Source organism: Chelonia mydas, chromosome 15, assembly GCF_015237465.2.
Source record: "Chelonia mydas isolate rCheMyd1 chromosome 15, rCheMyd1.pri.v2, whole genome shotgun sequence".
In the NCBI taxonomy this organism is placed as follows: domain Eukaryota; kingdom Metazoa; phylum Chordata; order Testudines; family Cheloniidae; genus Chelonia; species Chelonia mydas.
In genome coordinates, this window is record NC_057856.1 from 2,256,543 (window position 1) to 2,284,433 (window position 27,891).

Here is a 27,891-nt window from a genome sequence, read left to right on the forward strand (position 1 = left end):
CACACACCCCCAAATTCAGCTCCCCAGATTCTCACCACTCATATACACCCCGGACACTTCAGCACCCATTCAGCTTACACATCACCCAAGTTTTGTGCAGCTCTGTGCTCTATCCTCTGCTACTACTCAGAGTGGGGTATATTGACCTTATGCCAAAGCTTATGGTCATGCCTAAATTATATGAAAATCATGTAATGAGCTAAGAGATATATGTGCAAATTTGCATAACATCTCTGTGGCAGGGCACTGCTAGGGAAGCCCTTAATCAGCTCTTGCCGCCCCAGCCCCAATCAGGGGAATGGACTGGGGCTGGGTAAATAGCCAGCGCTTGCCTGGGAACTGCCCACACCTGCCAGCCTCATTAGCAAGAGCTAAAGGCTGGGAGGAAGTGGAGGGGAGGGGGGCAGAGACCAGGAGGGAAAGGCCAGGCTGGGTGGGAGGAAAGAGCCTACTAGTTGGTTGCTGGTCAGGCCAAGCCATGTAAATAGCGGGAAACTGGTGGTGGGAATGGACACCAAATAAAGAGCACGAGTGTTGCACCAGCTTACAGCATCCCTGAGTCTTTAAGGAACGGGGCCAAGGGACTAAATCCAATGGGGTGCGACATGCACCCTGTTACAATCTCACTGGAGTAAAGCTGTAGGAATATACTACTGACCAGGCTGGTGAGTGTGAAATGTCAGGCAGGTTAGAGAGGCTATAAAAATAGAAAACTCCATAAGAATGGGGGATTTCAACTATCCCCATATTAACTGGGTTCCTGTCACCTCAGGAGGGGATGCAGAGAGAAAGTTTCTAGACCTCATCAATGACTGCGGCTTGGAGCAGCTAGTCCTCGAACCCAGCAGGGGAGAGGCAATTCTTGATTTAGTCCGAAGTGGAGCACAGGATCTGGTCCAAGAGGTGAATATAGCTGAGCCCTTTAAAGAAGCTGGCCCTGTTGATGAACTTCAGAGGGGCTGAGCACCCACATCTCCCACTGATTTCAATGGGGCCTGGCTACTGAGCACCTCTGCGTCTTGTACCCTAATATTCTGCACCATGGGCCTCCAATGTCCAAGTCCGTTGGGCCCCACGGTTGTGTTTTGGGTCACAAAATCCAATGGCAATAGCAATAGTTTATTAGATTAAAAATAAACGAAGAAAAGGGCACATTGCAAGCCCAGCTCAGAGCCAAGGTCCTGCTTGCCCGGATCCTGCCTGAGCGGAGCGAGGACCCAGTGTCCTAGGGGCGGTGTAAGAACCTCGGGGGAGCAGAGGTGGGGTAAGCTGCCCCTGCCCTGGCCTGTGGCAGCGAGGCCTGGAGCGTGAGGTTTGCCACCTCTTCCCCCGTGCGGCTGTTCGGGTTGGAGCCTCCCCTGCAGGGTCTGCAGCCCAAACGCGGCGGTGCCACCTGGGCCGCAAAAGGGACCCGAACGAGCTTTTCCGTGTCCAGTGCAAACGGGGAGCGACCAGTCCGGTTCCTTTACAAACCCTTCCCGCTCTCCGCGCGGGGCAGGGAGACTTGCCGGGGAAATGCTCGGATTGGCCTAGAAGGAGCCGATCTCCAGGGCCCACTGATCAGCCGGCCCGGCGCCTGCCCGCGCAGGCCAGAGCCGCCCCGCACGAGCCCCGCGAGCGCATCGGGCGCAGACGCGCCGCTCACCGCCAGGGTTCCGCTTTCGCGACGCTCCCTGGCCGGCCCGGGGCTCGGGCGGAGGGGACATGCCGGGCGGGGAGCATGGCGGGGCTGCCGCTCCCGCCCCGCCCGGGCCCGGGCCCAGCGCGTCCTCCGCCCGCTGAGGACACGCTGCCCCGGGAGCCGCAGGGCGCGCGGCCTGCGGGGAGCAGCTGAGCCGGCTCCCGCGCCGCGCCTGCCCAGAGTGAGCGGAGCAGCCCGGAGCGGTAGGAAACGCTTGGCCCTGCTGCCCCGGAGCGGACCTCGGTGCGGAGCGAAGAGCAGCCCGCGGGGTCGGGGGCACCCCCCTCTCCTCTCCCCCCCCCCCCCCAGCCCGCGGGGTCGGGGGCACCCCCCTTCCTCTCCCCCCCCCCCCCAGCCCGCGGGGACGGGGGCACCCCCCTTCCTCCCCCCCCCCCAGCCCGCGGGGACGGGGGCACCCCCCTTCCTCCCCCCCCCCCAGCCCGCGGGGTCGGGGGCACCCCCCCTCCTCTTCCCCCCCCCCAGCCCGCGGGGTCGGGGGCACCCCCCCTCCTCTTCCCCCCCCCCAGCCCGCGGGGACGGGGGCACCCCCCTTCCTCTCCCCCCCCCCCCAGCCCGCGGGGTCGGGGGCACCCCCCCCTCTTCTCCCCCCCCCCCCAGCCCGCGGGGTCGGGGGCACCCCCCTTCCTCCCCCCCCCCCCAGCCCGCGGGGTCGGGGGCACCCCCCCCTCCTCTCCCTCCTCCCCCCCCCCCAGCCCGCGGGGTCGGGGGCACCCCCCCCTCCTCTCCCTCCTCTCCCCCCCCCAGCCCGCGGGGTCGGGGGCACCCCCCCTCCTCTCCCCCCCCCAGCCCGCGGGGTCGGGGGCACCCCCCCTCCTCTCCCCCCCCCAGCCCGCGGGGATGGGGGCACCCCCCCTCCTCTCCCTCCTCCCCCCCCCCCAGCCCGCGGGGTCGGGGGCACCCCCCCTCCTCTCCCTCCTCTCCCCCCCCCCGCCCGCGGGGTCGGGGGCACCCCCCCTCCTCTCCCCCCCCCAGCCCGCAGGGTCGGGGGCACCCCCCCTCCTCTCCCTCCTCCCCCCCCCCCAGCCCGCGGGGTCGGGGGCACCCCCCCTCCTCTCCCTCCTCCCCCCCCCCCCCCGGCCCGCGGGGTCGGGGGCAACCCCCCTCCTCTCCCTCCTCCCCCCCCCCCCGGCCCGCGGGGTCGGGGGCACCCCCCTTCCTCCTCCCCCCCCCCCCCCCGGCCCGCGGGGTCGGGGGCAACCCCCCTTCCTCCTCCCCCCCCCCCCCAGCCCGCGGGGTCGGGGGCACCCTCCCTCCCCCCAGGCCCAAATACAGGTGTCCCCTTTATGTCCCCCGTTGGGCATTGGCGAATTGGCCCTCAGGGACACCATCCTACAGGCCGAGAACCCACGGACCCAGACTTGGGTGCCTTCCATATGCCCCTTGCAGCAACAGGGACCCAGACAGCCAGGGGCTGGGGAAATGAGGCCATGAGTTATTGTTTGGGGTGGGGAAGGGGAGGCTCCTGGCAGTCCGGTCCTGGCACCGGAGCAGGGCACATGAGCGGCAGGGTTTGCAACACAAGGCTTCCGAAAGAGCAGCCACCTGCTGTCCTGTGTTTGAGGCCAGCTGGGCGGTTCTCCCACCCCGGGGCAGTGGGCATTGCGGGGCTGAGCCGGCTGTGGGCTGACTGCCTCGCGGTCTCTCCTCTGTGGCATGAGTGGCTCTCGTCTGTGGTTTTGTCTCACACAGCTGCAAGTGCCTGGCAGGCTGGTAACTGCTGTGAGCGATCACAGTTCACACCTCGCTGCTGGGCCACACAGGAAACCGGTAGCCCTGACCCTGACCCTCAGCTCAGGACAGAGTCCACACAACCGCATGGCTACATGGTCCTCTCATCTGCCTGCAACTCACACGCTGACAAGGATGGGTGCTGGGTATGGGGATCCCTCCTGTAACAGCATTGGGTGCCAGGGTGCAGCCTGCCAGGCACAGGGCTCCGAGAGGGCAGCATCTTGGAGACGGTCCCAGCTCATGTATTAGGGGCCAGGGTGAAGTTTGGGCAAGCTCGAGGCTCCTTGTTTCCTTGTGTATTGGGCTTCAGGGGACACACTGGGATGCCCTGGTCAGAGCTTCCTGCTTCCCCATAAAATGGATCCCGGGGGGGGGGGGGGGGGGTTGCCCGCACCTGGGCACAGCCTGGGGCAAGCATCCTCATTGCCCTTATATGGTTTGCTTGTGTATTTGGGAGACTCAGTCCCCCCTTCTCCCCACAGACAGTCCCCGAGTGCTGAGAATTTCCCCGGCCCTGGTTGCCTCTGCCTGCCTTGCCAAGTCCCCCGAAATCCAGGGTCCCTCCAAGAGGACCATGGTGTAGCTGTGTCTCCCCTCTCAAGGTGATGCTGCCCAGGAGGCACCGAACATGGATGCGGGGACTGGAGGGCCCCCCACTTGCTTCTGTTACCCTAATGCTGCTTCTTGGCATCTTTTGGCTGCTGGGGGTTTGCGAGAATCTGTCCTTAGCGCCAGCCCTGCTGTTCAGACACTTCCAAGGTGGGTACCTGTCCTGCCCCTGCCCCCCTCCTCTCGCCCACCCCTCAGATTGTAGCCTTGCTCCAGGGCTCTCACTCCTGATGCCTGGATGTTTAACAAGTCACTGGTGGGAGACTGGAGCATCCCGCTGGGAGCAGAGAGGTTCCCTGTCTATTGCTGGCGGGCTGGCTGCACTGAGCTGGGAATGACACGTGCAGCTCCAGTGTCGGCGAATCCTGCGTGGGGATTGGTGGGGCAGGGAGAGGCCATGGGGGGCTTTCAGCGTGCTGTGAAATGATACCAATGGCTGCTGCATGGAGGAGGAGAGGACCGGACCGGACCGGACCAGACCCGGTCAGGCCCAGGCCTGTGCTAAGTCCTTTCCCAGCGCTGGGCTCCCCGAGGAGGAAGGTAAATACAGAGTCCCACAGTAACGGGTCATCCCTCACTCTTCTCCCCAGTGTATCGCCTGGCCACCTACTGTCTGTGCCACACGGATCCCGCCCTCCTGCTCCTCAACGTGCTGCTCTTCCCTGTGCTGGGCTGGCGCCAGGAGCGGCACCAGGGCACCCTGCGCTACCTCCACGCCTCCCTGCTCAGTGCGGTGATCTCGGCTGTGCTCTACCTTGTCCTGGCCCGGCTCTGGGCGCCTCCCCCTGCTGCTGCCAGCGGCTACACTCCGGTCCACCTGGCCATGCTGGGGCGCCGTCTGGCGCTGAGGAGCAGGGCTGGGGCCACGGGGCAGGTTCGTGCAGTGGCCCTGCCCTGGCTGCTCCTTGCATTCAGCCAGCTTCTCTCCCCTGGGTGCCCCTTCCTCCTCCACCTGAGTGGTGCGCTTACAGGGCTGGCCTGTATCCTCTGTGTGATGGGCAGGGTGTTCCCGGGGCCTCGCCAGCCTGGCACGGTACCGACTGGGCCCTGAAGAGGGGCACGGGTATCCCTGCAGACGCTGCAAGCCAGTGTGATCAGTTGGCCTGTGGAATGGGGTCCCCAGGGAAGGGGAGGATGCCCCTGGATAAAGCTCCAGTGAACAATCCTGCCCTGAGAGGGACTGGGTGGGACTCCACCGGGCTTTGCCACCCCTAGATATTAGGTGCCTCAGTCCTGGAAGTGCACCAGCCCTTTAAGACCCGGCTCTCCTGACCCTAGCTCAACCCCAGCGATCGTCAGAGCCATGTGTCATATCCCTCCCAGGCCCACTGTCAGCGCCCTAAGTGAGTCCAGTTCTGCTCTAGCTGGCAGGAGAAGGGATCATAGAATATCAGGGTTGGAAGGGACCTCAGGAGGGGCATCTAGTCCAACCCCCTGCTCAAAGCAGGACCGATCCCCAATTTTTGCCCCAGATCCCTAAATGGCCCCCTCAAGGATTGAACTCACAACCCTGGGTTTAGCAGGCCAAAGCTCAAACCACTGAGCTATCCCCCGCAACTAAGGGCCTCTTCCTCCTCCACCAGCAGCCTCACCCCACTCCTCAGAGGCATCAGGGCCTGCTTGCTGGGCAGCTTCCTAGCAATCTGTGTCCCAGCCTCGTCGGCTGCCACCCCTCTGCCTGGCCTGCAGCCTCCTAGCCCCGCTGTTGCAGGTCAACTAATTAGCCATAGCTGGGGAGGTAGCGACTGGCCCTAGTGACAGTGCAGAGGGGGGTTTATATGCCCCATCACAGGGCCAATGGAGCCAGTGGGTGCAGCCTGCAGCAGCTGTGCCAAAGTCAGCGGGGACTAGGCAAGTATCACACACGTGGAGCTGGCAGCCGGGAGGTTTGCAACGCATGTGTATTTTCGGTGCCATGGCGGCAGCAGGAACAGCAAGTAGCAATGTCCAGCAAAGCAGCCCCCCATCCTCCCCCGGCCTCCCAAGCCTGGCTGCAGACTCGGAAGCAGGACACTGCATTCAGAAGGAGTCTTCACAAACAGAAAGGCAAGAAACTGGGGAATATTCCACCCAGCCTCCCCCAGATGTGACTCTACGGAAGTCAGTGGTGGGGGAGTGCCTGGGGTCACAATTCAGCCATTAATTCTTTTAAATGAAAGCTAAGATTGTGGAGAAAACAATCCACTCCACAGGAAAATAGCTAAGGCCCCAGATTGCCCGCTCTGGAGATGGGATATGGAGCCTAGTTTGGATGCTGCCCTGGCTGGGAGGGAGTGAAAGTCCTTCCCAACTGATAGCTTTTCAGTGGCCTATGTGAAAGACGTTTGATGAGTCTCAGTCCAGCTCTTAGGGGATAGGTGTCCCCACATCACAGAAACCACCATGCCAACAACCACTAATTGACCCTCTTGTCTGGGCTGGAGAGGCTGGATTCTTCCTTCCCATCTCTCAGCTCAGGGCAGAGGCGCATTGTTGGGTAGGAAGCTGGCACGGCTGGTATATTTTTATTAGCTTCGGGGTTTGGTCTCCCAAGGTTATCGTTCCACAGCACTAAACACCGGTTACTATCTCGGTGAAAAGGAGCGAGAGCCCCCAGAAGCTTGGCGATCTGGCTATCCCACGCCTCTTTAGCACTGAGTGCCTGGCATCCATTGCATGACCTCAGACACTCTCCTTTCCGGGAGCTTTCTCCCGGTGCCCGTCTCTGGCTCATGCTCGCAGACCTTGGCACAACCTGATGTACACGCTGATCGTAAAGTAACCACCCCGGGGTTTGCGGTTTCTCCAGGGGAGTTTTGCCCAGCTGAGGGCAGCATTATTAGGCACCTGAGCTCTGCCTCTAATGTGGTTAAAACGAGCCAGTCACAGCTGCCATCATCTTTATGGAGATTACAGATCCCAAAATGCCTTGCAGACCCTTGGGTTATTTGGCTCCTAGCTAGCCAGGCTGGGGACCAGGAAGCATCCCCAGCTGGGGCCAGCAGCAGATGTTTTCCTTGACCAGAGGAACTGGTGGCAGATTGGTCCAGGGTCTTGTCGTGGCTGGAGCTGTCGGAGAGGCGCCTGGAAGTGCTGCATGATGGGACCGTCTGCAGGACACTGGCGGGAAGCAGATTCGTCCGCTTTATCCTGTGCCCAAGAGGGGGGATCCTTCCCACAAGCCATGTGGCCAGCACCAGGGGCAGGTACATGGGGTGGCTCCAGGCTGGCTGGGGTTCACTGCATCACTATGAGAGACACCATCAGCTTACGGCCCCTGGCTCTCCTCTGGTGCCCCCAGGCGGGCCTGGTGTCCCACTGGTTACTGCTGTTTATCTCCCTCCCTGAATGTCCCAGCAGTTAGTGCTCTGGACTGCCTGGCAGGGACCTGGCTGGAGATGGCAAGAAGGGAGGGTCACCCACTAGCAACCCCTCTGGTCTAGTGCTGCATAGCAAGGAGTCCTGGGGTGGGATGTGGGCTGACCCAGAACCTCCTCCCCCGGACACAGGGAGTCTCCTGTATCACTGTTTTAGGGTCTGGCATCACCAGTGTGAGAAACGTGTCCCTGCTAGAGTCAGGGGGCACTCCCCCAACCCCAATGAAGGAAAGGAACTCCCCCCCGCAACCCCCACTCAATTGGGGGACACCCTGGCTGCCCTCTGTGGTGGGTTGGGAAACTGCTCCCTCCCGCTGTCTGTTTGGACTCTCCTCTGATTCCTTCTTTGATTCCCAGGTCTCCGGGACTCTCTGCCCCCTCAGCCCAGCAGTGCTTCTCGGGGGGCCTTTCAGACCAGTCCTTAGCTGTGGCACCTGCTTCTCCCTGGGCTGCTGAAAGACCTAGGTGCTGGCAGGGCTCTGGGATGTCGTACCCGTCCGTCCCTCTGGCTCGCTTCCCAGATCTCCATGGGGGCCCTCCCTCATGGGACAGCCCCAGCCTGCACTCTGGGGCATCACTCTTGGGCCCGGGAGAGGTCCTGCTGGATGAGCAGTTGCTGCTGGCCGGGATCCAGGCCTCCCTGAAGGACGCCAGCCTGGAGGCTGCCGTGGGAGGAGTGCAGCTTTCCAAATCCTCTGTCTCCTCTCTGCGGTAAGGGGCATGGCCGGGGGCGGGGAAGGTGATGCCTGGGGGATGGAGAGGGAGGCGCCCCTTAGTGACCAGTGTGGAGCAGAGACCAGACCCTTCAGCCCACTTGGCTTCTAACCCAGAGCCAAACTGGGGGGCTCTTTGGGCAGCACCCACTGAGCCTGAGAGCACAGCGTGGGCTGCCCTCTGGTTCCCTCCATCTCTGCCGGCTGCAGCTCCTGGTGCAGCTTGTTCATGCTCAATGGCTCCCCCCGCCAAGGTCCTCTCATGCTGACCTGGCCAGATTGGGCTAGCTCAACCCTGCTGAGTGACAGCCACAGGCAGAGCATTGCACATGAGGAGCTGTGGCGTCTCGGGCCACCTGATGGGCAGGCAGGCTGCTGTCTGCGCCATTGCATGCGTGTTTGTTGGGCATGGACCCTGCGGGAGTGTGGGCAGCCCACCAGCAACCACAGAGCCATCCCCATCAAACAGGCTTGAATTCTCCCCACCTGCCCCTGCTTTCCCTGCCCAGCCCCATGTCCCCACCCACAGTCCAAAGGTTTCTTCAAAAAAGAACTAGATAAGTTCACGGAGGATCAGTCCATCAATGGCTATTGGGCAGGGATGGTGTCCATAGCCTCTGTTTGCCAGAAGCTGGGAATGGGCAACAGGGGATGGATAATTTCATAGAATCATAGACTTTAAGGTCAGAAGGTACATTGTGATCATCTAGTCTGACCCCCTGCACAATGCAGGCCATGGAATTGCACCCACCAACTCCTGTAACAAACCCCTAACTTATGTCTGAGCTATTGAAGTCCTCAAATCGTGGTTTAAAGACTTCAAGGTGTAGTGAATCCTCCAGCAAGTGACCCCGTGCCTCATGCTGCAGAGAATGGCAAAGGCCCTGGGGGTTTTTCGCCTATCTGCCCTGGGGGAAAATTCCTTCCTGACCCCAAATAGGGCGATCAGCTAAACCCTGAGCATGTGGGCAAGACTCACGAGCCAGACACCCAGGAAAGAATTCTCTGTAGTAACTCAGATCCCACCCCATCTAACATCCCATCACAGGCCATTGGGCATATCTACCGCTAGTAGTCAAAGATCAATTAATTGCCAAAATTAGGCTATCCCATCATATCATCCCTTCCATAAATTTATCAAGCTTAGTCTTGAAGCCAGATATGTCGTTTGACCCCACTACTCCCCGTGGAAGGCTGTTCCAGAACTTCACTCCTCTGATGGTTAGAAACCTTCGTCTAATTTCAAGTCTAAATTTCCTGATGGCCAGTTTATATCCATTTGTTCTTGTGTCCACGTTGGTACTGAGCTTAAATAATTCTTCTCCCTCCGTGGTATTTATCCCTCTGATATATTTATAGAGAGCAATCCTATCTCCCCTCAGCCTTCTTTTGGTCAGGCTAAACAAGCCAAGCTCTTTGAGTCTCCTTTCATAAGACAGGTTTTGCATTCCTCGGATCATCCTGGTAGCCCTTCTCTGTACCTGTTCCAGTTTGAATTCATCCTTCTTAAACATGGGAGACCAGAACTGCACACCGTATTCCAGATGAGGTCTCACCGGTGCCTTGTATAACGGTACTAACACCTCCTTATCTCTACTGGAAATACCTCGCCTGATGCATCCCAAGACCGCGTTAGCTTTTTTGATGGCCATATCACATTGGCGGCTCATAGTCATCCTGTGGTTGACCAGTACTCCGAGGTCCTTCTCCTTCTCTGTTACTTCCATGTAACGCGTCCCCAGTTTATAACAGAAATTCTTATTATTAATCCCTAAATGCATGACCTTGCACTTTTCACTATTACATTTCATCCTATTACTCCAGTTTACAAGGTCATCCAGATCTTCCTGTATGATATCCTGGTCCTTCTCTGTATTGGCAATACCGCCCAGCTTTGTGTCATCCACAAACTTTATTAGCACATTCCCGCTTTTTGTGCCAAGGTCAGTAATAAAAAGGTTAAATAAGATTGGTCCCAAAATTGATCCCCGAGGAACTCCACTGGTAACCTCCTACCAGCCTGACAGTTCACCTTTCAATGTGACCCGTTGTAGTCTCCCCTTTAACCATTTCCTTATCCACCTTTCAGTTTTCGTATTGACCCCCATCTTTTCCAATTTAGCTAATAATTCTCCATGTGGAACTGTATCAAACGCCGTACTGAAATCGAGGTAAATTAGATCCACTGTGTTCCCTTTGTCTAAAAAATCTGTTACCTTCTCAGAGAAGGAGATCAGGTTGGTTTGGCACGATCTACCTTTTGTAAAACCATGTTGTATTTTGTACCAATTACCATTGACCTCCATGTCCTTAACTACTTTATCCTTCAAAATTTTTTCCAAGACCTTGCATACTGCAGATGTCAAACGAACAGGCCTGTAGTTACCCGGATTACTTTTTTTACCTTTCTTAAAAATAGGAACTATGTTAGCAATTTTCCACTCATTTGATGATTACCTGTTCTGTTCATTCATAGAATGTCAGGGTTGGAAGGGACTTCAGGAGATCATCTAGTCTGACCCCCCTCCTCAAAGCAGGGCCAATCCCTAATTTTTGCCCCAGATCCCTAAATGGCCCCCTCAAGGATTGAGCTCACAACCCTGGGTTTAGCAGGCTAATGCTCAAACCACTGAGCTATCCCTCCCCCCTCTGGGGCACCTGGTATTGGCCACTGTCAGAAGACAGGATACTGGGCTAGATGGACCTTTGGTCTGACCCAGTATGGCCATTCTTATGGCCTCTGTTCCCCTCGTTCCCCAGGCTGCAGCAGCTGGAGAGGATGGGCTTCCCCACAGAGCAGGCGGTGGTGGCGCTGGCAGCCACGGGCCGAGTGGAGGGGGCCGTCTCGCTGCTGATCGGAGGCCAGATCGGGGACAAGGCCGTGGTGACGTTGGAGAGCAGGCCAGCCTGCCGTGAGCATCTGCTTCCCACAGAGCAAGCCATACCTACCACAGAATAAAGGGCTCCAGTAATTAACAGCAGAAATAACGGCCCAAAGCTGAGCCATCGTGTTTGAGATCACCAGGCCCCCGGGGAAGGAAGAGAGCAAAGCCCATTACCGGAAGCACCATGAGCTTGGGGGCCTGCACCCTCTATCCGAAGATGTGGGAGTCCTGTAGGGCTCAGCTCCAGGCCTGGGCTCCCTTGGGAACGGCTGCGTGAGAGGACGGGGAAACAGGAGAGGTGAGGCCGGTTCTGAGCTGCGTGCTGCAGGGAGGAAGAGCAGTTGCATGACTGAGGCATGGCTCGGGCTGTGCAGAGGAGTCACGTGCAGCATGGTGCCTCCTACCTTCTCCATCCCTTCTCTTGTGCCAGCCCCCACAGGCTCCGGCCTCTTGTTTTCTGCCTGACCCATCCCTTCCTTGGTAAGGCCATGCTAAATTTTAACGTGAGTTAGCAGCCAGGCTAGTACAGGCCATTCTGGTCCTCCCAAATGTTTGTTCCAGGGCACAAGCCTTTATGATTTGGGCTGGTATTCAAGCCGTGTCCTGGAACTCACAGTTAGGGAGCATCCACGCTAGCATGGGCAAATATATTAGCAAATTGGTGACTGAGTAACTGGCATTAGGAAGCACCAGTGTAGACAGATCTGTCACTAGCTGGGGTTGGGGGTGAGGCCAGCAGTGGGGGCAGGAGCACCGAGGAACTCCACAGCCCAGGGAGCTCCAGGTTTAATGCTGCTGCCGGGGGCAGGGGATGCTAGAAAATAGGCAAGATCCATGCTTGTGTCCTCTGGAGCCTAAACTCTGCCACACATCGCATCATCCCAGGCAGTCCCATGGCATTCAGGGTGGGGGGTTATGTCACCAGCAGTCTGGGAATCCTAAACAGTAACTAACATCCCGCAGCATGTGGCTGAGCTCCCCAAAGGCTGACTCCCCTGGAAAGCAGAGGGGAGGGCTAGCCAGGGAAAGGTGCCTGCCAGCTCCCAGCCCATTGCCTGGAAGGTGGAACCTGCTTTCTCTGCCTGCCCTCTGGTTGGCTTTACCAAGGTGTTGGCTCCTGGACCTACCAGCTGCCGACATGATGGTGCCCTGCCTACATGGGATTCACCTGGAGACCACCAGCATCATCCCCCTTCAGCTCCTTTCCAGCCTTGGTCTATCTTGCCACAGGCTGTGAGAGCCAGTGAGCCCTGCCACCATTGCTAAGGGCCCCTGCAGAAGTGCCTGCTGCCCGGCCAGCCGGACGTGCCTGCCTGGGGAGCTACCTGTGGACCCCTGGAGGTGACCTGTTGCTGTTCTTTGCTGGAGAAATAAAGTTTCTCGAAACCGTGGGGAGGCTGCTGGCTGCTCTCATTGCCTGTGGCCAGGCTTGGACAGTCGTTTGTTTCCTTCAGGTCCTTCCCTTGGTGCAGCCTGTGGGTGAGGACGGAGTGGGAGCGCCGAGCCTCTAGCCAGCCTCCTTCCTGGCTGCAGCCAATGCCCGTCAGCGGTGCGAGCCCCCTGCTCCCCACCCCAGCTCTAGAAGCACAGCCAGACTGCCGTGCCGCGGGAGCTTAGTGACATGTTTTAATGACCTTTAGACCATTTGTCCTGCGGCTGGCCAGGATCACAAGCATACACAATACAAAGGCAGGTTCCCTCCCCAGCCGCTCGCGCAGTTAGCGACAGGGTTGCACTGGGTGCTGGCTTCAGATGGGCCTCCCCGCGAATGACCCCAGACTTCCCTGCTTCTGGCCTGTCTCCCCATTTGACAGCAACTCTCCCAGTTGTTAGTGGGTGCTCAGGGCCCACAGGGAAGGGCGTACACAGCAGCCAGGACATCAGGGAGGATGGTGGGAGTGGGGTAAGGGTGTGTGGCTGCTAGATAGGTTTTGGTTATGTCTCTCCCCTCCCTAGCCATCCTTAGCTGTGGGGATGCTGAGTTCCCTGACTGATCAAGGAGGTGGAGCAGGGAATGGAGGCCTGGCCCCCTGCCTACATCCAGCCATGGCGACTGCCCCTTGGTGACACTTTGGCCTCCAGGGGAAAGATCCCTCCACGCTGGGGGAAGGTGCCCAGGGTGGGGCTGGGGATGCTGGAAGGGGACCTGCCTGAGGCTCAGCTGGAGCCCCACCCAGGGGTGGTAGCTGCCCCTGCTCCGGAAGAACCGTTGCTCCAGGTAAAGGCTTTGTGGGGTAAGAAGCGGGCACATGTTGGGTGCAGCTGAGCTGCTTGAACCAGCGAGCACCGCCTGGGGTGTAGGGTGCCCGCGCCTCAGTGGGTTCCAGCAGCTCAGCCCCATCTCTGTGCACACTCACAGCAGCTGGCATGGGGGCCTGGCTCCTCCCCACATGCTTTGGGGGAAGAATGGGCTGGATGATGGAAGCCCCACAGCTGTTCCCTGGGCCTGAGACAGGCCTGGGTACTCTAAGATGAGGGGTGGCCACATGGGTAATTACCCCCTCAGGTGCCTTTGCTGAACACAGGCCAAGGGCAGGCTGCTGCTGAGCCCGAGGGGCCCGTGGCAGCCAAAGCCCAGCACGGCAGCGTTTGAGCAGGTGTACGCTCCAGCCTGGCTCAGCCTGCTTAGCTTGGTTTTCAGTGGCCAGCCGGGTCACCCCACCTTGGTGCTCGTGTTCAGAGGTCTGGGCAGAGCTGCCTTGCAATGCCAGCGCTGCTCAGGGGCTGCCGGGGCCCAAACCCATACCGGGGTAACGGCCTGGTGGAGAGCCTGGCGCTGGGCAGCGCTACACCTGTCCCAGCAGCCCCTGCTCTGGGGATGGGTTCACTGGTGAAAAGGCAGGAACTTGGCTCCACGGGAGCTGAGCCAATCCCTGGGGACTGGGAAGGGCCAAGGCACCATCCCCTGCACCCCCTCGGTGGGGGAGCCAAGACTGAATTCCTGGGGACTGCCCAGGATAAACCCTCTGCAGTTTGGGAGCAGAAGGGTGAGCGACGCCCTCTCTCCCATCCCTGCCAGGCTGGGGAGCTACAGGCCAAGGGCACCATGGAGACATCCCACACAATAGCACCTAGAGATAAAGAGCGCCCCCTGCAGTACAGTGAGGGGAGCCTGGGGTAGGGGGTGCTGGAGACACAAGGAGGCAGCCAGCAGGGGGTCAGTTAGTACACACATAGCACTGGTTACAGGCCTCTTTCGAAAGAGCACAAATAAATACGTCATGCCGGCCAGCCCCACGTCCTGGGACGGATCCTCGAGCATTTCTTCGTGCGACAGTCCAGAGTGATGTGGGGGGGAGGGAGTGTGCCCAAGGGGGCCTTAATGCTTGGGGAGATGACTCCCGCTCACACCCCGAGGGGTGGGCTGCCCCATCTTCACTTGCTTTCATCCTCGGCCTTCTGGGCCAGCTGGCGTGGGACGATTCTGTAGGCTGCCAGCCTGTCGCGCTTGCCCCGGTGGAAGCTGGGGGCGCTAGTGGGGAAGGGTTCGGCGCCTGAACCTGGCTCTGGCTCTAGCAGGGGAAGGGAAGAAAAGCAGAGTCAAACCCAGCCGTTTCGCCACTGACACCCAACCAGGGAGTTTGGAAGAGCGCAGGGCATTGGCTCTGTTGACCGTTGGAGTCAGTGTCCAGCTACTCCTTGGCCATAGTGCGGTGCCAGCGTACTCGTGGCCTAGGCAGAGCACCCAGCAGCCAGGTGCCCGCTCTGGTGCAGGCCAAAGCCCTGGGCGTGGGCTGGTCTCATGGGCTGGCCAGGTTCTGTCAGCCTCCCTGCCTTTGCGGACAGCAGCAGCGATAAAGCAGCAGAGTTCACCCCGAATCTCCCCGGATCCCAGGGTTTGGTTGTGCCATCGCCAAGGACAGGCCCATTGTGGCCAGGCATGTGCCTGACACAGCAGAGGTGGCTGTTTCAGAAGAGCAGCCAAGGAGAGAATGGTGCCCTTATTTGAATCCATATGATGGAGCCAGGTTTTTTCCCAGGGAAAGGGGGAGGGCACAGTGCTGGTGCTCCTGGGGGGCCCTAAATTGGCTGGGGCCCCTGGGCATGGGCCTGTGCATTAGTCTGCCACTGCCTGGAACCCTTTGGAGCCTGCCCTCCCGCGTGAAGGCGTATGTGGTCAGCAACAATGCGGGCAGCAAAGCGGGAGATTCCGGCTCAGCTCTGGGCTCTGGCTTCCCCTTCCAGGTCTGGGAGAGGCTGTTTGTCACTTCACATCCCCGCTCTGCAGCCAGGTGAGGTATGCGGCATGTAGACAAAGGAGTCAAGGCCAGCGCCTCATGGGGGGCAGCTAAAGACCTTCATGGGTCTGTGTCTAAGTGCTCACTCCCCACTGCAGTCACTACAGGGGGCGAGAGAGCGGGGGGCGAATGCTCCAAGCTAAGCAGTTGGCTGGCGATGGCAGGCGACCACAGAGCCCATGTTAATGCAGCACCTCCTGGGCTCAGCCAGGCTCTGGTGCCATGAACTAATGGCTCCGCCGGGCTCAGAGCTCGGGGGCTGCCCGGTTAGGTGGCGTTCACGCTACAGCCTCTGCAATGGCAGCTGAGAGGAGCGTTGATGACAATGGGGGGCGGGATTCTGCTCCCACGGAAGCCAGCGCAACCTAGGCTTTAGACTCTGCAGGAAGTGGCCAGAAGACCCTGCTGTGGTGGGCTCGGCACTTCCAGCCCATTACACTGACCATCTGCACCTGCGATTTTCCAGCATCCCTGGCCACAGGCAGGTAACACACATTGCGCAGGACCATGATCAAGGCAGCAACTATTCCCGTACAGAGCTGTTTGTCGTGCCCTTTCTCCTGCAGGGCAGAGGAAAGGAAACCCTCCTCCAAGCTAAACCACGAATGGTCAGTGCACCTGAGTGACACCCAGTGCAGACGCCCAAGGCCCTCTTGTGCCATAGCTCATGCTGCGAAGTGCCATGGCACCGCGAGAGGAGGAGCCCCACAGAGCTGCAGGACAGACCCATGCAGACGTGCCCTGCAGTCTGAGTTAGGGATGCCCCATTTGTGGCTTCAAGTCCTAGCACCTCTCCCCATCCCCAGCTGGCAGTTACGAGACAGGAAGGGTTGTATCAGCACCTAACTGGAATCCCAACCATCTGGCTCCAAACACACAGAGGAGTTGTCATCCACAGACTCGGCATGCAAAGGGGAGCCCACGGATACAACGGGGTCCCCGTCAAAGGGCTGGCTCCGAGCGGCCCAGCCATTCAAGGAGTCCAGCTCACACAGTTCAGAAATCATGCTGAGGAAGAACAGAGTAGGAAAAGTTGAGCCTCTTGTTACCTGGCCAGATGATGGCTTCCAGCAAGGTGACCCTTCTAGCCAGGAGCTCCAGCTGGGCCTGCTGCTGTAGGAAGGATTGTAAGCTAATGGCCTAGTGGAGATCGAGAAGAGCACAGAGTGCGAATTCATTCACCCTCGATGGGGGAAGGGAGGGGGATCCGTCACTGAGGGCTGAGTCAGGGAACCAGGACAGCAGCTTGGAGGCCTGGGGGAGGAACTTCCTCTGTGAGGAGAAGGGATCCCCAAGGGATCTCAGATGGCTCCAGCCAGGCGATTGCTCCTGTACGCCCTTTGGAGCATGGTGCTTTGCACAGGTTAAATGCTCTCCCCTCTCTCCCTGGTGTCAGGGCCAGCAGGCTGTTCTGAGGAGCAGGAGGCAGGTGCCATGCTCTTGGATGCACACCACCAGGCTCCAGGGGAGAAGGCTGCAAGGCTCTCACCAGGAGAAGACAGGGTCAGACCTCTAGCTCCCATTGAACTCAGAGTCCAGGTGGGAACAGAGAGAATCCTTGACTCCTGCACTCCGATCCGTCCCCCTGAACAGGGAGCAGCTCTGGGGTTCCCCACCTCTCCTGGCTCCCTCTGCTCAGCCAGCACTTGCCTCCTCTTTCGGGCCCTCCCGGAATGTTATGCTGTTGTGGGAGGCTCCCCCGCTGCATCCGTGGATGAACCCCCCGCCCCCGGGCCTCCTGCTCTCCTTTCCTATCAACTCCTGTCCCGCCTCCTCACGTCCCTCAGCCCTGATCATTACTCCAACTGCTGCGGGAGGCAGTGGCTGGGAAAGGTCCGGCACAAAATGAAGGGATTCTGATGTGGCAGCCCCATACAATGACCCCAGTCCTTTCACCATTAAAGGGCACCAACCTGGATGCCACTGGGGACTGAGGGGCTGTTTTTAGTTCATCCCTAAAAATATTTCAATGTCATTTTAAAGGTGCTTCTCCTCTGCCCAAGAGAGCCTCTGCCATGTGTTCAGGGTGTAGGTGCCTTGGTGCAGGGGCCATCTTTTCACTGGGAACCTGTACGGCACCCAGCACAATGGGGCCCCAACACAAATATTAAAGCACCATAAGAGAAAGGGAAATCTGTAATTTCCCATCAGCCTGCTGCCACTAGGGGGCATTCTCCAACTGCAGGCAGATCCCTGGGGAAGGCCCCAGTACTCAGTCCCTAGCCATGCCCCGCAGGTCCATTCACCGCACTGGGAGCTGCCCCTTCCCCACTGCGTACAGATGCATCCAAGCGGCCCGTCCCCACGGCGCTGGTCTAGCTGCACTCCCTGGCGATGTCAGTGCCTGGGTGCGTGGGTTGAGGTTTGGGGGTGTGCTGTTGTCCTGGTTCCCGTGACCCTCCCCCAGTGCGGGGGAGGTCTGGGATTTTCCTCCTCCAGCAGCTCCAGGACATCAGCAGGTAGGAGGCCACTGTGAGGCCATCAAAGCCTGGGTTTCCACAGTTGCCCTAAGCCCTGTTGAAGCGGGATGATGTCATCTTAGGCAACACTGCCGACCCACATGGCAGGCGAACTAAATCCCACTGGCTGCCATCAACAAACAGGCAAAGCTCCCAGTGCAGGGAGGTGTGGGGACAGCAAGCCCCAGCCCCAGCCCACCCCACAGCCTGACTCACTGGCCCTCCTCGCACCATGGGGCTGCGCAGTACCGTGGGCTGGAAGCAGGGAGCACTGTTTGTGTGGTGGCAGCGTGCGTGGGCGCTCCCGCGTCCTGCCCTGCCCCTCGCTGGGAGCTCAGCCCCACACCAGCAGCCTGGAATTCTGTCCTCCTGTCTGTCTCTACTCACCATAAAGCCCAATCATTGTTTCCAAGATTAAAACCCTCTCAGCTAAAATCTTCAAAGCCTCTCGGAGCTGGTGTAACCCCTCCCCCTGTGGACGAAAGAGACAGATCCAGCCGTGAAGGGAATGCCCGCGGGTGCACTCCGACCCCCGGGGACCTCAGGCAAAGTGGGGGGGAAAGAAGAGGGATGAACAGCCCAGCCGCCCTCTCTCAAGGGGGTGTGGGCAGCTGGTTCAAAAGCCCCTCCTGCCCCAGCTGGGCACTGACATAACAGGCATGCACATGCTGACCCTCAGGGAGCAGGCTGGGCTGGGTGGCATTCTGCAGCATTCACCTGGCACAGCTCATGACAAACACACATGCTGCTGGCGAAGGAAGAGCTAGGTCAGCTCATGGGGGACACGGGAAGAGCCTGAGTCTCAGATTAAGCAGCAGCCCTCTGGCTGAACCCCATCGCTGGCCACTATCCCCTGTCCCTTCCCCCCACCCCTGCAGGTCCAGCCCAGCCAGGTAGCCCCAGCTCACCAAGCCCCATGATCCCTCGTGCAGCATGGCTGCCATGCCCCGGCCTAGAGTTGGCTGCATTTCAGAGCTTGGGGGAAGGGACTGCTGAGTGCGCAGCCAGCCACGGGCTTGGGGGGCTTAGGAAATGCAGTAGCCTTTGGAACAGTCTAAACTGGTGCCTGTTCTGGCTCCAAAGCACCACTCTGCGCTGTCCGCGTTCCCACAAGGACCCTGGCAAAGCGCTGCACTGGGGCCCTGCACTGCAGGGTGGCCTCACCCATTGCACCCCTCACTCAGCTCTGTTGTAGTCCCCAGGCGGGAATAGCTGGGAGCGCAGTGCTCATGTTGGCCTGCAGGGGCTGCTGTTGGGCCACACCAGGATTCTCACCCTGGGGCTGCCTCCAGGGGGCTTGCACCTCAAGACCCCCATTTTGTCTCCTGGCTGTGTCAGCTGATGGGGTTTAAGCCGGGACAAGGCTCTTCACACCCCTCAGATGCTGGTCTGCCCCAAGCTGGTTCTGGGCTTTGAAAGCCTGGATGCTGCTGCAGCCCCTGCAATCCCCCCTGGCTTCCCTAGCCTCCAAGTGCCCCGGGAATGTCCCTGGGATGGGGCAGGGGAGGCACCCAGAGCAGATCTCGGTTCCTGCTCCCCAAAGCAACCGCCCTTCTTCCTCCTCCGCCCACAGAGATTCACTGCCAGCGGGCCCGGCACCAGCCAGGGCCGTGTGCGGGGCTAGCACTGGCTCTGCACTTCCAAGAGCAGGGTGGGGGTGGTGAGAGACGGGCATGGGAGCCATGCAGTCAGGGACATTAAGGAGACAAGGAGGGGCTAGCTGGTACCTGTCAGCCAGTGATCGGGGGGCGGGAGCCAGGCAGGGCTGTCCCAGCAGCACAAAGGACAGCTGCTAGCCTTGTGCCGGGGCAGAGTGGGGGGCACGCAGGGAGTGGAGAGGGCGCATGCTGCAGGTTAGGAGCCGGACTCCCTGCAGCCAGCAGGCAGATGGAGGCACATGTAAAGAGAGGTTCCCACAGCTGTATCAATCGCTAACCCCACAACCAGGACGAGGGGGGCCGGAAGCCCTGGCACCACCCACTTCTCTGGGCCAGCCCTGCCCTGCGGCTCCACACAGTCCAGGCACTGTGGGGACAGACCCAGCTTCACCATCGGCACGAATATTCACACTGGCCTGGTGGGGTCCCGTACTGTGAGCCGGCCCCCTGGCGCTGGCCCCAGCCCCCATTCCCAGAGAGGCCTTCCCAGCTTTGCGCAAAGGGATAGAAGTGGGAGGTGCCAGTGTCTCCAGCCAGACACGGCCCTGAGAGTGGAAGGGCTGAGGAGTGGGCCCCAGGGATGGGGGGTGATGATGGGAAAGATCCCAGGGGGTGAAGGGGGTGGGGAAGAAATGGAGCATGAGAGAGACAGAAAGAGAGAAAGATGGATGGGGCATGGGCTGAGCTCCAGAGGGACCAGGGTGCTCAGTCGGGGCTGCCACCATGTCCCCCTCCCCAGTCAGCATGGCCTGGCCACAGCCCCCAGATCCCACCGAGGCTGGAGCAGGTAAGGGGAAACAAGCCATGGCCTTTGGCTCCATGCCACAACCTGCCAGCATCATTAATTCCCCTCCGCGGGGCCATCCCGGTGGCAACCTGGCAGATCCCAGCAGCCCGTCTCCTCTTCGGAGCTACACTGCCATCATCCATCCATGCGGCTTCCCCAGCCTGGCAGCCACTTCCTCTCCTGGCACCTATGCCGAGCCCCACCCTGCCTGGCGGCTTGGAACGGCACCGCTGACCTTTCATCCCATCCCGGCCCGCATGGCGAGCCCCCCTGCAGCAGCCAGGGCTGAAGGCTTGGCCAGCTGTGACTGTGTCTGTGTATGAGAGGCGACGGGCAGCACCGCTGGCACAGATCTTGGGGAGGCCCAGGCTAGAGCCTGGTTCAGGATTGGCGGGCGGGGGAGGTCAGGCTGAAATGGGCCCAAAGCTTTCCCCCGCCATGCCCGGTGTGGCAGCGATGGCAGTGGAAAGGCCCAGAAGTAGCTGGGCGTCATGCTGGGCGTCCCATGGAAGGGGCCAGGTCCAGAGACTGGCAGGCCAGCTGGGCCTCCAGCGGACGGGAGGAGGGCGCGCCTGGCCACAGCCCTGCCAGGGACGTTTCCACGGCGAGGGGGATGGAACGTGCAGAGCCACAGCGCCATGGCGGGGGGATGTGCCCTGCAGACTCGAGGGAGCCCCGGCTTCAGGCAGGGCAGGTTTCTGCTCTCCTAGGAGTGGGCGCTCGCGGGCAGGGCAGGGGGGTTCCAAGCAGCCTCTGGGCCATGAGGGGAGAGAAGCGGCTCTGTGGTCCCGTCCCCTCCACATGGGACACCGCATTAACCAGGGATGTCAAGGGGAGGCCCCAGCACTGCCTCTCTGGCCCCTGGAGCCTGGCGGAGCAGGCTCTGTCTGTGGGGCTGAGGGGTTGTGGCAGGATGCTGCAATGCAAAGCCCTATGCCCCCCCGGGAGGCTGGTGCCAGTTCCAGGTGCAGTGTGCAGAACAGCAGTGGGTGAGTGAGTGGCTGGTGCCCTGTGCTTACCCAGGTGCCCTTCTCCCCCTGCTCGCCTTTTGGACCCAGCTGCCCCTGAAACAGAGACAAGAGAGATGCCAGCGTGAGCCGGAGCCAGCCCAGGGCAGCTGACACAAGGGGAAACCGAGGATGAGAAGCCTGGGGGGAGGGGACAGAAGAGGCCTGCTGGGAGGGGCAGAGGGGAAGGATCCACCCTTCCCCAGAGTGGAGAGCACAGGGCACACCCCAGCATGAGGAGGGACATCTTCCCAGTGTGGGGCGGGGGGCTCTGGGGTGAGGGGGCACAGACAGTCCTCTCCGAGCACGGGGTAGGGGCTGTGGAGTGAGGGGGCAGAGACAGCCTCTCCCAGTGTGGGACAGGGAGCCCTGGGGTGAGGGGCACAGACACCCATCTCCAAGCGTGGGGCGGGGGCTCTGGGGTGGGGGGGACACAGACAGCTCTCTCCTTGCGTGGCTCGGGGGCTCTGGGGGAGAGGGGGCACAGACAGCCCTCTCCCAGTATGGGGCGGGGGGCTCTGGGGTGGGGGACACAGAGAGCCCTCTCCCAGCGTGGGTCGCGGGGCTCTGAGGGACAGGGGGCACAGACAGCCTCTCCCAGCATGGGGCGGGGGGCTCTGGGAGTGAGGGGCACAGACAGCCTCTCCCAGCGTGGGGTGCGGGGCTTTGGGTGTGGGCTGTGGGGCATGAGGAGTGGCCCCTCCCCATGTAGGCCGTGGGGCTCTGGAATCTTGGATCAGGGGCTCCCCCCCAACATACAGAGCACTGGAATGGATTTGAGGGATCAAGCCCCACAACATACACGGTCCCCATCCAGGCCTCTGCTCCCAGGAGGGCCAGGAGGGCCCTAGGGAGAGAAGGCAGCGCGTGCCTGGCTGTGGCCTGGCACGCTGCCCCAGCCCCTCCGGCATCTCACAGACAGCCAGGCCTCAGAGTAAGAGCAGTGGAACGGCACGTGGATTTGGGCAGACCCCCGCCCCTCGTGTGCCTGTTCGTCTGGCACACCATCCCTCACTCGTGGAGCAGCCGCAGGCCCCGTGAACCCGAGAAGGGTCTCTGCCATCCCCAGGGTGGCAGGGCACAGCCTGGGAATGGACGGATGGGGAAAGCCGTTTTTCTCCCTCTGCTAGTGGAGGCGGCACTGCCGTCCTTGGAGGTGGAAGGGGTCCCCGACGGAGCCCTGACACTGTCCCTGCCTCTGTGCCCAAGCCTGTCCCAGGAGGGGAACGTTGTCTCCATGGCCTCTCTGCCCAAGCTGCCAGCGAAGAAGCTGGTTGTAGTGGCAGAGACAGAGGCATGTGTCCAGCAACCCACCTCGTCTCAGACAGGCCCCTGAACAGGACGCCAGTCTGGGAGCGAAGGGTCTGCGCTCTGACCCACTTGACGGCCACGGAGCCAGGGAGCTGCTCCTGCGAGCGGTAAGCCCTCCACCCACCAGGGCTGAGCTCCAGCCCCTGGCAATGGCCTGGGAAGTGGTCTGGTGGCAGGGGCTGGCTGGGCCACCGTCATGCAAGACATAGGAAGTGCCCGCTGGACCGGCCCAGAGCAACACCAGAGTCTGCACCTGGCCTTGCAAAGGCAGAATGCCCCTGCTCCACCATTGCCCCTGCCCTCAGCCTTGCCCCGTGCACCCCTCTGCAGCCCTGTCCCCTCACACACAGCCCTGGCTACTAGCCGCGCGGCAGGGGCTGGGGGTGACTCACTCTGTCTCCTTTCTCCCCTGGGGGACCGGCGGCTCCGTCAGCACCTGGCGCTCCGGGTAACCCCTGCACAGCAACAATGACAGCATCAGCATCCTGGTTTCAGGGGCTGCTCTCCCCAGCCTGGCCACAGCCTAGCTGGCACCACTGGAGGGGGCTGGCTCCAGATACCCAGGTGATGGGGGGTTCTTGTGTATCCAGGAGAGGGAGGGCAGTTCTTGAGTGCCATGGGGAGGGGAGAAGGGGTCTCATGTACTCAGGGCAGGGGTGACTTGGGGAAGCAGATCACGTACCCATCCCGACAGGAGAGATGAGATACTCAGGCCCTGCCCCCCACCCCATAGGCAGCTCCCTGTGCCCCCTGCCTCTTTTCCCCCAGATACAGCACTTACATCGCGCCCCGGAGGGCCTGGTAGCCCAACTGGCCCTGGGGGGCCCAGAGGACCTGGAACAAGAGGAGCAGAACACACTGTGTAATTATGCCCCATATTCTTCATAATAATATAATTGTGATATGAGTATGACATAATTATGATGTATTTTGTGCAAAATGAGGCATGTGACATATCATTGGAAAGTTATGATTTATGGAATATGATTATCTTATTTGTATGCATGTATCATTTTGGTATCTGAAGTTAGGAATATTGTATATGCACCTATTACAAATGTGTTTACACCTGGCGAACGCCCACTAGACAGAATGCAGTTTAGATGGCTGGCTAGGATAGGCCATTAGGGAGAACAATAGGTCTCAGAAGATGCTAATCTCCCACTAGGAAGACTTCCTGGGGATGCTACAAACAGCCTCTGACTCATGGCTGCGGTGGCCCTAGAGGGACATGTGACCAAGTCACTTGGTACTGGACTCCATCATAATGCTAGTGTTTTTCCACTGACCGGGCGTGGGAGTCAAAGGGTTCCCGCCACATGCAAACATTATTTAAGGCAGGGGAGTGACATCATCGTGGTTTGTTCTTCACTGACTCCCCGCCCAAGAAAGAGGATGGCTGGAAACACAGGAGAACAAAAGGACGGAGCTGGGGAGAAGGGCTGAGCCCAGGCTGGGAAGGGGTCTGGCCTGTGAAAGGGATCCCTGGAGTTTTAAGCTGCAAGCAAGAGCAGCCGGCCTTCAAGACTCTCTGCAATCTGCCTAAAACAACATTTAGGGTGAGAAGCTGTTACACGTATCCAATTTCTTTAGTATATTAAGCTTAGATTGCGTATTTGTTTTATTTGCTGGATAATCTGCTTTGATCTGTTTGCTATCCCTTATAATCATTTAAAATCTACCTTTTGTAGTTAATAAACTTGTTTTGTTTTGTCTAAGACCAGTGTGTGGAAATCATAACTTGGGGCAGAAAGCTGTTGCATATCTCTCTCCACACTGAGGGAGGGGGCGAATTTCACGAGCTTACGCTGTACAGTTCTCTGTGCAGCACAAGATGGTGAAATTTTGGGTCTACACTTCAGAGCGGGGTGTGCACTTGAGTACAGCACTTCAGTTCTTTAGCTGAGCCTTCCCATGCAGAGCTGATCTCAGCATCTATGTGTCCCCCTACTTGTATGTGTGCTGGTAAAGTGCAGTCTGAAGCCTGGGGAAGGGCTTGATAGGCTGCATAGCAGTACAGTGTAAAGGGAGCCCAGGCTGGTGGGTCAGGTGGGCTCAGTGGTACCCCAGTTCCAAATGGCACCCTGAGGGTGGCACCCCCTCGGCTGGCAGCACCAGGCTCATATCCCTGCTGTTACGCCCAACCATCGGCACGTTCCCATGGGATGTGTATCCCTCAGCTTGGAATTCCTTGTGCCAGCCTTGCCGTGGGCTAAGTCCATCCCGTAAAGCCCCATGGAGGCCGTGGGGGACTACAGGGAGACCTCCACTGGACGGGGTAACCAGCGACCTGGACATCAGAGCGCCAGTGAGGAACGGGGAGGAGGGGAACTTACCCATTGGCCCTGAAGGCCCTGGGGGTCCCGCAGGCCCCATAGTGCCAACGCTGTCAGATTCAGTGAAGGTGTTTGACAGAAGCGGGTGCCCTGGGACATGGAGGGAGGAGAGATTAGAGGGGACTGCCAGGCGGTGCTGGCTTATAAGGACTCTGGGGACCCCCTTTTCCTCCTGGAGCCAGAGTGAAATGGGCCCAACATCCCTTAGCATGGGCCAACTGCACAGCCAGACTGGGCCCAGTCCAGCCACTTGCTCAGCGAGATTTGGGCAGAGGGCCAGATCTGCTGGGTATGGCACAGCAGGGACACAGCAGCCAGCCAGCCACTCGGAGATACAGCTGATCAGACTCACGCACGCATGTGCCAGTATGCACAGGCCACCATGGTTACCAGCAGGGGTCAGGCGCGAGCCTTCTGCACAAGCCTCTCCCATGACTGAGTGGCAGGCACTTCTCCTCAGTGCTCCGGCTGCTGTCTGGAGATGAATCACACACACTTTGTCTGGGTAGTCCATAGGCACTGACTGCCACGTACGGCAGTCCTTGCTCAGACGCATACACCAGTCCCTGTACATTCAGACATATATGCCCAAATCCATGTGTGGCCAAGTGGCGAGGGCACTAGACGGGGACCCAGGAGATCTGGGTTCTGTTCCCTGATCTGACCTTCTGGGTGACCTTGAACAAGTCACTTGCTCTGTGCCCCAGTTTCTCCATCTATAAAATGGGGATAATGCTATTGCCTTCCTCTGTAACACACTTTGAGATCAACCACCAAAAAGAGCTATACAAGAGTGGGGTACTAGTGCCTGCAGAGGTGCAGGTGCAGGCTCATCGCGCGGACACAGTTAGACCGGCACGGGCGCACATGCAGCTGGAAGCCTTGCCCAGAAATGGTCTGATCCGCGCCCAAGCTGAGTGGTTTTAGTTTAGCAAGTGTCCAGCAGCTGCACTTTAGCCTGTGGAGGTTGGCTGCTAAATCTGGCCACTAGGGGGCAGAGCAGGCCAGTCCAATCCAGGACAAGGGCCTAGGACCGTCAAACGTACCCACTAGAACCTGCAGCCATGGGAGACGAGCGTCTGCTGGAGAGGTGCTGGACGCAAGGCTCCGCTGAGGCACCCCCTGGCTCCCCTGCTCTGCCTCCCTCCCAGAGGAGACGCCCAGGACTGGAGTCCATGCCTTGCATTGTGTCCCTTGTCACATGGAGGGACCCAGCGGGAGGTGGCCCCTGGCTTCTTCCTGCTGACATTTCCTGGGGACAGCCCAGGCAGGCCCCACCACAGCGGACCCTGCAGCAGTGAAGGGGTTAACGCCTCCGGCTGAGGTACAGCTAAGGCTCCCGCTCCTTGTCAGCAGCCCGGAGTCACGGCTTCGGGCTCTGGCACCTGCCCAGTGAAGTCACATCAGTGCGCAGTGCTGCCGCGGCTACTGGGGCAATGCCACCCCCCCGTGAGACCGGGTCACCTCGCTGGCACAGCTCCGCTCCCAGGGTGCAGGGCACTGCGTGACGGGTTGCACGCCACCTGGGTACAGGCTGAAGTGTAATAACAACACCTAGCTCACACACAGCACTTGTCATCAGTAGGTCTCCAAGTGCTTGACGAAGGAGGCCAGCGTCATCATCCCCAGTTCACAGAGGGGAAACTGAGGCCCAGGGAGGGGAAGTGGGTTGCCCAAGGGCACCCAGCAGGCCAGAGCTGGGAATAGAAGCTGTGTTTCTTGAGGCCCAGTCCAGTGCTCGCTCCACTAGGCCATGCTCCAAGGATGAGGACTGTGGGTGCCAGAAGCTTAGGGCTAGGGACCCTGGCTCCCAGCATGTGAATGAGAAAGGCAAAGGTGAGCCTCAAAGGAAACATACAGTTGGGCTCAGGCCCTTTTCCTGTGTGTGCTTTTCTATGATGGAGAAAGACACCCTAGAAGGGTTTTATTTAAAAAGAAATATTTTACATTCAAATATCAAGTCTCATCTAACCTGGGAGACTCTGTGGCTGACTGGAGAACTGGGACATCCCACGGCGGTAAAAGCTGAGCACTGGAGAGGGGGAGGGATTTCATCTGCTGCTCTGACTTCCCATATGACACAGGCCAGAGACCCTCACACAGTGACTCCCACCTCCAGCCCCGAGCTTCTGAGCAGACGAGCCAGGATCTGAACCTGAGGGCCTGTCCCTGTGCTCCGTGCCGGGAGCATTCCCCTAGAGCACCAACGCCCACTCCGTTCATCAGACTCCAACAGCCAGCGACCATGGGGAGAAAGGGTCTCTTTGTTAAGGATCCCCCTCCCTTTAATGAAAACGTGACAGCTTACAGCATACATTTCCTGCCATGCCACCAAGGAGTCCTCCAGCAAAGCCGGGGGAGACTAGACTTGCCATTTCTGATATTCCTAAGCAGAAAAACCCTTTAAAATCCTCCAGCGCCAGCCCCTCCCCAGCTGCTTTCTCCCTCAGAAGGCAGCCACAGGGCCACAAACACATTATCTTTTTCTCTTTCCTGTCACTGTGGAGACTCCTGGTGCTGTCAGGGTGCTGCTACCTAGTGCAAACGCAGGGTAACTACAGCATCAGGCAAAGGACAATAAGGAGGCTGGAGTGAGACACAGAGCGAGTCCAACAGGACTGTTTTAGCTGCATCTGACTGAGTGAATTGGCTCCTGCCCGCCTCAGTGCCAGAGAGCCTGACACAGTGACTGGCAAGGGCTTCCAGGTACGCGGTTCTTCAAGGACCCAATGACACCCACTGTCTGGGTAGGCCTGTGCCTGCTCGGTGCTTGGCTAAGAGATCCCACACCAAGGGAAACCCAGGCGCTGTGGGAAGAGCAGCTGGGGACTCGGTAGGTGGTGCCCTGAGCCAGTCCCAAGGCCATGCCCTAGTATAGTGTCTCATTCACATGAGACACAAGCTGAGATCCTAGCCACAAAAGGTTATCAGTGAACCAATGCTGGGCTTTATTGTAAGGGGCTAGCTCCTGCCCTCCGTTCCCAATGAAGACAGCGCTTTCCTTCACTTCCTGTCCCAAAGTGGTGTGTAGCGATACAGATACTAGGAATATCAATGGTTAAATGTGCATTTCACAGACAGGTAACTAAACACAGAGAG

General features: G+C 59.5%; 2 protein-coding genes across 15 annotated transcripts in view; one reads left to right on the forward strand and one right to left on the reverse strand.

Moving 5' to 3' along the window:
* The first annotated feature begins 1,662 nt into the window (after positions 1-1,662).
* Positions 1,663-12,386, forward strand: RHBDD3 (rhomboid domain containing 3). Of its 8 annotated transcripts, none has more exons than XM_043529895.1 (6): positions 1,663-1,924; positions 3,916-4,192; positions 4,633-5,022; positions 7,062-7,227; positions 7,756-8,109; positions 10,872-12,386. In XM_043529895.1, the coding sequence occupies exons 2-6, from the start codon at positions 4,039-4,041 to the stop codon at positions 11,068-11,070; spliced, it is 1,263 nt and encodes a 420-aa protein (XP_043385830.1). In that variant the 5' UTR covers positions 1,663-1,924; positions 3,916-4,038; the 3' UTR covers positions 11,071-12,386. The 8 variants fall into 8 exon arrangements, with proteins under 8 accessions (XP_043385830.1, XP_037735008.1, XP_043385829.1 ...); XM_037879080.2 differs by having other exon boundaries at positions 4,036-4,192; positions 7,056-7,227; XM_043529894.1 differs by having other exon boundaries at positions 1,663-1,884.
* A 223-nt stretch (positions 12,387-12,609) lies between these two features.
* The window catches only part of EMID1 (EMI domain containing 1), an 87,473-nt gene continuing 72,191 nt past the window's right edge, over positions 12,610-27,891 (reverse strand). For 3 of the 7 annotated variants that reach the window (XM_037879082.2, XM_043529903.1, XM_043529905.1), the window contains exons 11-15: positions 24,793-24,882; positions 23,238-23,290; positions 22,849-22,911; positions 21,158-21,202; positions 12,610-14,508 (exon numbers count right to left, since the gene is read on the reverse strand). In XM_037879082.2, coding sequence (XP_037735010.1) covers positions 14,155-14,508; positions 21,158-21,202; positions 22,849-22,911; positions 23,238-23,290; positions 24,793-24,882 — 605 coding nt within the window. In that variant the 3' untranslated portion in view covers positions 12,610-14,154. Of the gene's footprint in view, positions 14,509-16,283; positions 16,375-18,080; positions 18,166-21,157; positions 21,203-22,848; positions 22,912-23,237; positions 23,291-24,792; positions 24,883-27,891 lie in introns of all 7 variants that reach the window. The other 4 variants (XR_006286077.1, XM_037879083.2, XM_037879084.2 and 1 more) reach the window with 4 other exon arrangements.

Bases quoted from the DNA above. Each gene is read 5' to 3' on its own strand.
- RHBDD3 (XM_037879075.2), top strand. From the start codon at position 3,526: ATGGTCCTCTCATCTGCCTGCAACTCACACGCTGACAAGGATGGGTGC. The intron at 3,577-4,035 runs GTATGGGGATCC...TCCCCTCTCAAG, and splicing joins CTGACAAGGATGGGTGCTGG to GTGATGCTGCCCAGGAGGCA. The intron at 8,110-10,871 runs GTAAGGGGCATG...CTCGTTCCCCAG, and splicing joins TCCTCTGTCTCCTCTCTGCG to GCTGCAGCAGCTGGAGAGGA.